This window comes from Delphinus delphis, chromosome 3, assembly GCF_949987515.2.
Source record: "Delphinus delphis chromosome 3, mDelDel1.2, whole genome shotgun sequence".
NCBI classification, from domain to species: Eukaryota; Metazoa; Chordata; class Mammalia; order Artiodactyla; family Delphinidae; genus Delphinus; species Delphinus delphis.
This window is the reverse complement of record NC_082685.1, coordinates 58,061,722-58,071,411: the sequence shown is the minus strand read 5'-3', so window position 1 is coordinate 58,071,411 and position 9,690 is coordinate 58,061,722. Positions and strand designations below refer to the sequence as shown.

Genomic DNA, 9,690 nt, shown 5'->3' with positions numbered 1-9,690 from the left:
GAGGAAGCGGGGAGAAGGCCGCCTAACTATTCCAGCCCCTTCTTCTATGACATGGCTGGGCCTTTGCCCCTTGAGGGCAGTATTTGGTCGCTGGGCCCTTTGCACCACAGTAGTTATATCCTATGCCCAGCTTCTGTTAAGGCCTTGGTTATTTCTGGCAGTCTGATTTGATCTCTTGTTTCCCTGGTACTTATACCCATCTCCTCTTCCCTCCTGCCACTCACTTCCAGCAGGGTGAAGTCAAGTATTAATACATTCTTGCTCCCTGAGAAATGCTTGATGGTACAGTTAGAAACTTGTCTAGATTGGTTTGTAGGCTTTGGGAAGTGGGGAGAAGGCATGATAGGAGCCTTGACCAGGAATGTCTTTTCAGAGTTTTCACATGTTCTGTCCTGGAGAGATGGAGATAAAGTCATCAGAATTCAGATTCCAAAGACCTAGGCAATTTCTCCATCCTGAAAATACTGATTTTGGAAAATTATCCTAGCAGCAGAGCTTCTCTTTTGCTCTAGAAGGTGGTATTTTCCCTAATGCTTCAATGTGGAATGTTCATTTGCTGAAAGAAGCTGTATGGCTCGCTCTCTCTCTCTCTTTAGACATTTCTATTCCATCCTTTCTTCTCCCTACGTTAGCATTCTTCCAATGTGTGTGGGTGAAATATAGTTGCTTAGAGAGCCAGGCAGGAGCCTCTTGTCCCTAAGGCATAGCCTTTCTTTTACCAGTTGTGGTGCTGACTTGCCAGGCAGCAAGAAGAGTCAAGTTGCTTAGCCTCCAACCCAGTTTCCTGCTTCAAATTGGTGGCACTCATCAATGAATACCAGTGAAGTGTGCAAGAGGACGGGATTGGCTTGATTACCTGGAGCAGGAACTTTGAGGGGATGAAAAAAACACTCTAAAAAGAGTGGGAGTTGTCACCTGCCCTGGAAACAAAGGAAGAAGGGCTTTGAGGGGTTAGGACAATAGCATGTGGTTAAAGAATCTCAGAATTATAGATTCGTTCTTTCTTCAGAACTGCTGTTTTGTTTCACCTACTGTTTGAGCAGGGGTAAAGCCTGAACATCTAAAATTACTTCCCTCTGCTTTTTTTCCTTTCTGTTCAGTTTTTTTGTTGGGTTTTTCTACTGTTTATTTTCTGTGAAGGCAAATGTGATTTTATTTTCCATTCCTGAAGTATAGGAAAGAATATAAACTTCATGAGGGCAAAGGTTTTGTTTTTATTCAGTGTTGTGTCCCAACACTTTGAAGTTACTGGCATATGAAAACTATCTGCCATATTTGTTGAATTAATTTTTTTACCTTTGCCTTCCCATCCCTGGGCTTAGGCACATTTCTGTGTCAGTGCTGTGAGAAGCCAGCTTTGGACAGTGGGACAGTAATTAGAGCTCCATATGGGAGAAAATCCCAGCAGTGAATTTTAATGGAAAAGCTGCAAGGCAGCTAGGTCATGTATGGATTCACCCCTGTTTCTCTCCTACCAACTACAATTTTTGGGCTGTGTGCTTTAAGAGGTGTCTCTTGGTGCAGAAGAACATTGAGTCAGGCCTCAGGTTAGCTATGGGAAATGGAAGTTATAATGAATAGAGAGAAAAAAATCCAAGGAAAAGTTTCCTTGGTGCTCCACAGGGTTAGTTCTAGAGTGAATTCCCTGGATGTTGTACTTTGACTGAAGTCAATAATTGGTACCTCCCTATTGCCCCCAACTTTTGCTAGAAGACAAGTAGGTCAAGGGTAAAGAAGGCTATGGACAGATTTCTGGGTAGGCACATAAGTCTTGAAAAAACTCTACTGCTCTTAACTGTCTGTAGGTCAGAGCAGTGAAAAAAAATGGGCACTTTTACGGTAGTAATCATGCATTAATACTGGACCTTTTTCTGGTTTATATCTGTTTCCACATATACTCTGCATCCATAAGGCCATGGAACTTGTGCTAGTCTCTAACATGACCAACGTTAATGACTTAGGTTTCTCATTGCCCAGTGTGAATAAAAATCTAGGCAAAAAAATCTCTGTATCTCCCCTTCTCTACAGACCCTTTTCTAACAGGAGTATCAATCTTCCACGCCTGTGAATTCAGATAGGAGTGGTGAGGTTTTCTTTGTCCCCAGCCCCACTACTTCCATGGTAAGATGTATATACTTCTGGTCTCTTTCCAATTCCCCTGAAAGTTGAATTGAGAAACACCTGGACTTCATAACGTTGGCTGATTTGGAAGGGGAAGAAGCTCCATGGGGTTATGTCAAAATACTGAGATGTTGGAAGCATGCTGGCCTTCAGCCAATGTAAAGGGTGGCATTATTACATACAATGGGTGTGTGACACATTGGTCAATTGGAAAGGAACCTATGAAGTATTGGTAACATAGAATGGGATGGTACCATGTTATGGACCAGTGAGAAGAAAGATAATTGTGTCCCATGGACCAATGGGAAGAAAGTTTCCTAAAAGATAATGACAGGAGGGGTAGTGCCTATTTTCAAGTTCGGAAATCAATGGGGTATTGGGGCACTAACTTTTTAGCTCAAAATATCAACTCTCTAGGTAATTTGCCCCTCAGGCCCCCAGTCCAGTAAAAGTCTTTGGTGTCCGAGGAGGGTAAGCCAAAGCCTTCTCAGATAAAGGGGCCCCGTGAAGGAAATATGGCACCAGGATGGTGCCACGGGGGACTGAAGGACCCGCCCACTTCCCCACCCCGGCCGAAACTGCAATTCCCCTCCCTGCCGCAGGCGGCACTGCAGGCCCCGGGGAGGTTGGGGAGGAGCGCTGCGAGGGGCCCGGAGCTGCCGTCCCGCTCCGGAGCGCGGGGGGCGCTGTGCGGGGCCCGGGTTGCAGCTCCGCTCCCGGCCACGGGGGGCGCTGCGCGGCGCCGGTGGTTGGTGGTGGCTGTTTGGGGGGGGGGAGCCGCGGCCGCGGGTGGTGCGGAGGGAGGCCTTGCGGGCGGATCGGGAGCTCGGCGGCGGAGGTGGTGGGAGGCGGCGGGCGGGAGCGCGGGTCTGGCCGGCCCTGGCGATGGCGGACGCGGCGGCCTCCCCGGTGGGCAAGCGGCTGCTGCTTCTGTTCGCGGACACCGCGGCCTCGTCCTCGGCCTCGGTCCCCGCGGCGGCGGCGGCGGCGGGTGGAGATCCGGGGCCTGCGCTGCGCACTCGGGCCTGGCGGGCCGGCACGGTGCGGGCCATGAGCGGGGCGGTGCCCCAGGACTTAGCGGTGAGTGGCGGCCGAGGCGGGCACTCGAGGCCGGGGTTGCACGGCCTGCGGGCGGCCTCCCCGGGGGCCTTTGTGAGGGGGCGGTGGGGTGGGGGTGACCCAGTTCCGCGCCCCCAGATCTCCTCAGCGCCCCCCGCCGGCATCTCAGCACCCCGAGCTCTGGCCAGCATGGCTTCCGCGTCGGGGTTCGCGCCCCGGTTTACCCCGGGGGGCGGCCGGGGCACTAGGAGCTACTGCCTCCGCCCGGCAGGCCCCGCCTCCTGAGCGACCCCTTTCTCAGCGTTTCCCCCCCACCCGCCAAACACGCCTTCGGAGCAGGCTCTCACACCCTGGGCTCCCGGGCCCCCTCAGAGTTCGGCCGGTGCTGCCGTTGCCTCCTTGAAGACGCGGACCTGTAGTCCCCAGCCTCTCCCGGGAGACCTGCGCCCTGTTCCCTTCTTCCCGGAGCCCCGAGTGGGGCGGGAATGTGGGCACTTGTAGGAGACGGAGAGGCTGCAGTTGGAGCTGCTCGGGGCTGTTTTAGCTGGCAGTTACTTCCTCCTTGTCTGAGCCGGGCTCGGCCTGGCGGTCTCCAGAAAGGCCAGCTCTCAGGATTCTCTTCAGGCTCCTCTCTCTGCGCTTCTGGGTGACAGGAGCGCTGTTGTAGCTGTTTTTGATAAGTTTGAGATCTGTCTTGGCAGCCGAATGGGGCTGTTGGGTGGTACTTTTTTGCTCGTAGCTGGGCTACTCCCCCAAACCTTGGGAGAGGTTTTGTTTTGAAACTTTGTGTTGGGGCTTGGCCGATTTTGAATACTTGTCTTGGTGTATGTTGTGATTAAAGTTGTTCAGTAATAGAACTTAACTAGCATTTGGGATCATGTTGTGTTATTTTTGTTAATGTGGCGGCAAAATACTGCCTTTGAGCTTTGGCAAACCTCTTTAGTTCCTCATTCTGATAACGGCCCTAGCTTCTCTGTTGAGATAAGGCTGTGAAAAATAGGGGGATTGTTTTGGATTGTGATAGATGTTCAGGCAGAAGGAAAATTTTCTTGATGAACTTGTTTCTGCAGATATTTTATTCGCTGTAAACAGGAACTCATAAGATTTGATATTAATATTTCAGGTTTCTGATGCTCGTTTTTCTACCTATTGATCAGTGGTGTTAGGCTTTTTAAATTTTCTTCCTGATACGCAAGCTTTTATGGGTTGTTTTGCTTGTGGCTGGCTTAGGCTTCTGCTACTTGAGTTCGTTCACTTTGATCTTTCTCCATGCTCTATGAGAAAAAGGCTGCTTGGACATTTATGAGGCTTCAGTGGGGCGAATTTGTAGAGATAACAGGAACATAGTGGGGTGAGGATGATTATTAAGAAAGGGGATTTGGATTTAAATTCCTTTGCGCTTTCTTTAGAAGATTGCTTTTTATAGGCTTGGACGGGAGAGAGGTGTCCCTCTCAGATCCAGTAATTTACTCTACCCCCTTAAATGCAAAACTTAAGTAAGATCCACCATTATATGCATATTTTGACCAAAGGCTTAGTCTGTCCTAGAGTTTCAGTCAAAGTTTTATGTTCTAGTTGTTTCCTCCATCAGATGAATTGCTAATGAGCTCTGCACCTGAAATGGCTACCCATTCACTTTGTTGTTTGCTGGGCTCCCTAAGGGCAGAGGTTTTTGAAGCTCACTGAGATGCTGGACACCTAGTAAGCTAAATACTGAGTAGTTCTACCACTGCCCTTGGAATTGGTTTCTCAAACCAAGTAAAAAGTTGCAGTGATTCTTGGAAATTAAAGCAAAGTGTATATTACAACTGTGTTGAGGTCTTGCATAGAGCTTTATGCATATAAAAACAAAGGCAGTTTTGGTTTTAAGAATACTCTTACGCTTGTCTTGTGTGTATAATCAAGGGACATAGGTGAGAAAACAGCCACAACAAAACTCAGAGCCTTTAAAATTTTTTACCATCTTGCAAAATTGCTCAAGAATTGCTGTTGTGATGATGAGGTTCTGTTAATGACAATAATTAACATAGGATCAAAACTGGCCGTTTGTTTTCCTTTTTCATTAAAGAGATTTCCTTTGGACCCTAGGCATGTGGGCCTTTCCAATTTGCACCACACACCCGTAGTAAACACAACTGTCTTCCAATCAAAAGTGTTCTTCCTGTACTCAAGGGTGGAGTTTGCAAGCAGCTGGCCTGTGATTGGGCAGATTTTCATTCAGTTATGTTTAAGATGTTTTCAGGCATGCTTAGTTTTGAGTAATGCATGGCAGGGCGCCCCCTGTTAAGGATGAGTAATTGAGGGTTGAATGAATGAGTTTTTGAAGTGATTGAAAACACTTTGCAATTTTAGGCTCCATTAATATCCTCTTTCTAGATACTTTTAGATCCAGAAATCTTCCAAAATGTAGTCCTGATCCATTAATGAACGCTTTTTTTTGGAAAACAGTTCCAAAGCCATAAGTCAGGATCTTGTTGATCAAGAGTTTTGTTGAAAACGGTTTGTTAGGTGGGCATCTTCCTCACCAAAGCTATGCTGACAAATAACTGAGATTTTTAGATTAAGTGGATAAACAGCTTTTTTTCCCCCTCATGGAATAGTAGCTTTATTTGTATTTCAAAATAGGCCTGTTATGCGATAAAAAAAAAAAAAAAGTCTAGTTTCAAAATTAGTTTAATGGATTTTTGTGCCTTTACCTCTAACTTCTTTTCTAACTCTGTGTCCTCCTTGTGTTTCTGGTTCATTATTGGTCTATGTAAGTGGCAGAGACCTTGGGACCGTCACATATATACGTATGGTAAATAAACACACAAACCAAAAATAGTGGATTTTTCTTTTTTTGTTATAAAAGCAAAACTTGCGTTTTGCAGAATGTCAAACAGCCAAGCATAAACACGGGAAAGCCAACAGTCTCCATCCTTTACCAGCTTCCACTTATCAAAGAAGCTTTGTGCGCCTTTCTCAATACTGGTACAAAAAAGTATGAAAACATTTATATCTCTACAAAAGGTTGCTTTTTTTTTTTTTTTTAGCAAATGGTATCATACTGCACAATATCTGTAGCCTGCTTTTTTTCTTTTTTCCATTTAACATTAGACCATGGGCATCAGTACCTGTAGCTCTTACTCATCCTTTTAGATAACTACATTATATTCCATAGAATGGATGTATCCTTTATGATGGGCATTCAAGGTATTTTAAAATTTGGGGCACTTAACAAACAATGCTGCAGTTTATATACTTGTACATATATCTTTGTGTAATCATGGTTTTATTTCTGTAGTTTAGCTATCCAGGATTGTTGGGTTAAGGAGTACATGTATATATTTTTATTTTGTTAGGTAATGCCAGGTTATTTTCCTATGAGATTTTAGCTTTTCATACTCCCACCAGCATTCAGGCAATGCTTGTTTCCCTTCATCCTTGCCATCACTGGTGTCATTGGCCTTTGTTGTTTTTGGCAATCTGATGGGCGAAAAATAGTATCTAGCATTTCATGACTACTGATCTTTTTCTATGTTTATTGGCCTCTTACATTTTTTATGAGTTATTTATGCCAATCTTTTGCGTATTTGAAAAAATGGAAGTTTTCTTATTCTGTACAAGTTCTGTGCATACTTAGCACATTAACCCCTTTACCTGTCAAGTGTGTATTTTCTCTCATTTGTCTTTTAACTGTTTATGGGTTGCTTTGCTGCACAGAAAAATAAAATGTTTGTATCATCAGATCTCTTAGACCTTTCTTAATGGCTTCTAAGAAGGATTTAATTGCTTGGGAAGAGGACCTCCCCCTGCCACCTTGAGCCTATATAAATATTTTTCAGCTTTTCTTTCTAGTGTTTCATTTATTTTTACCTTTAGATCTCTGGTCCATCTGGAATATTTTTGTAAGTGGCATGTGTGATGGACAATCTAACTTTTCCTACTGAGTAGTAACCAATTGGGGCAGCACCAACTTTATTAAATAAACCATCCTTTTCTTTCTGTATGATAGAATTAAATGATGCTTTTAGTAGCACTGATTTGTTTTGAATGTGTATCTTACCTATCTCAGCTGTCCAGAACTTGCAACAGGAGTAAAAGCATATCTGCCGTAATTTTTTTAATCCCTTAATCTTTTATCTTTATCTGGGGGAAAGGTGGTCTCTAAAATACTCCTTTTCTTTGATTTGAGATAATGTAATAATTGTGGCAGTATCCAGGCTAGTACCATGTTTCTTCCATCTGGGAGTCTTCTAAGAGGAGTGGAAGCCTACCCGCCTTTTTTTTTTTAACCTCCTCCTCCAATGTTTCTTCTTTGTTTCAGATTAGGTGGACTTTAAAATACCTCTCTACTTTGTTTCTATATAATGTAATAATTATAGTCAGGTTTCCAGTGTACAATCCAATATAATTTATTCTCAACCTGTGTTCAAACACAGAATTTAAGCCCTAATTGAAATAGGAGATTATGGCTTTTAATGATTATCCTTAAGTGTCCTTTTCTTGCATATAATTCCAAAATTAAATAAAAATCTGAATAATATTATAGTATCATATACTGTTTATTAAAGTCAATAGAATATGTTTTGTGGATCAGTGTGTGGTTTAGAGAACTTTAAATAAAAATGAGATTGTACAAAAGAATATATAACGTTTAAGTGTGAGGTCCTCTACTCACGCTTTTCACCTGCACTCTCCTCTTACAGCAGGAGGTCTATTTTTGAAACATTGAGCCACTGTTGAGGTTTTTAGGCACTCAAGTGCTTCATATAGTTGTTTTCTAAGGTTTGTCTTATTTTATGTGTGCATGTAATTTTTAATACCTCTATCTTATTGTCTTTACATTCTCTTTGTTTCAAGACTATACCATATGTCCACCAGTGATCACACTGTACACTGGTCATTTTGTCCAGCAGCCTCTCCCTTTACTACACAATCAGATTTTTCTTGTTAATTTATGCATTTGTTTCTTAGAGTTGTTTCACTAACTCCCCACCTGCCAAGGGCTCATTCCCTCCTTTAGTAATCACTTGCCTAGTTCATTTATTCACTCATTCATTCATTCATTCATTCATTTATGGCTGTGTTGGGTCTTCGTTGCTGCGCGCGGGCTTTCTCTAGCTGCAGCGAGCGGGGGCTACTCTTCCTTGTGGTGCATGGGCTTCTCGTTGCGGTGGCATCTCTTGTTGGGGAGCACAGGCTCTAGGCGCGAGGGCTTCAGTAGTTGCAGCACAAGGGCTCAGTAGTTGTGACTCGTGGGCTCTAGAGCGCAGGCTCAGTAGTTGTGGCCCACGGGCTTAGTTGCTCCTGTAAGTAACATGGTGTTTTCTGTTAGTGATTTTCTCAGCAACAGCTGGAATGGGTTCCTGTAGGCTTTGCTTCCACAAGGCCTGGGGGACACAACACCTGTTGCTGCTTCTCAGTTTTCCACTGCCTTTGACAGGTTGGTGGTTTTTAAGCCCTCCCCACCCCACTATCCCTACTGCCAAAGTATCTTTTACCCTTGTTCTGTAGTTGGGTAAAACCTGCCTGATTGTTTAGTAGTGACTCATACTGCTAACTCTCTCAGTTTTACAAAGGCAGGAGTTCTGGGGGTTTTTTATGTGACTTCACGGGTAATCAGGCTCTAGGGGACTGATTCCCACTAACCAAACTGGAGACTGATTTGTAAATCCACATGTAAGGTTATTAACCTACAGTAGGAGATAAACCTATCCAGAGATCTGCACAGAACCCCCTCCTGGTCTCCTCAAGAGACCAAATTACAGATAAGACAGATCCTTGTCATGCACAGAATCAGACAAGGAAAGTAGGGTGTAGCCAAAAGAATATTTACAGTGAGCAGTCCTGATTTGGTGATCCTCTGCTTTCCTAGTACTTTCTGGCTTCCATTGTTTTATTCCGCCTTTACACTTTGCTTTTGATTTTGTCATCCATTGAAATCCTATAAAGAGAAAAGAAAGCCTGTCCATTCTAGGTTCTTTCACCTTTATAAAGCCTTTCTAAATCTCCAGAGTGTTTTTTGCTTTGCTCCTTTATCACTTTGTGGATACCTCTTTTGGAATATTTATCACAGTTTTTTTTTTATATAGATACATAACAAGGTATATAGCTTATCTCCCCTACTAGATTCTAAGTTCATCAAGAACAGGGAACACATGCATTTTTTACTATTATTTTACAATCCTTCTCTGACCACCTTATCTTAAGAAATAGCATATTTAGAAGTCAGTATTAGGTTAATTTTCACTTCTGATTTATTATGGATTTTCTACTCTGTGGCCCCCAGTTATAAGGTATTTATACTTGATCTTTAAGGTTTTTTCTTTTGTATATTTTTACTGATATCGACTACCAATTTTTTTCTTTACATGTTTGGATTTATATTTGGGACCCCCATCCAAAGTACATTGTCCATTGGTTTTTGTGATTTAAATCTGAGTTGCTGGATTAGAAGCATTAGATGTTTTGTTTTTCTGATTCTCAAGTAATACACGCCTAGTATACAAAATGTAGAAATTATTTTAA

At 43.4% G+C, this 9,690-nt stretch overlaps 1 protein-coding gene across 1 annotated transcript in view; it reads left to right on the top strand.

The window, feature by feature from the left end:
- The first annotated feature begins 2,906 nt into the window (after positions 1-2,906).
- Positions 2,907-9,690, top strand: part of KDM3B (lysine demethylase 3B) — a 59,190-nt gene continuing 52,406 nt past the window's right edge. Inside the window, exon 1 of the mRNA XM_060008767.1 lies at positions 2,907-3,201. Coding sequence (XP_059864750.1) covers positions 3,007-3,201 — 195 coding nt within the window. The 5' untranslated portion in view covers positions 2,907-3,006. The remainder of the gene's footprint in view (positions 3,202-9,690) is intronic.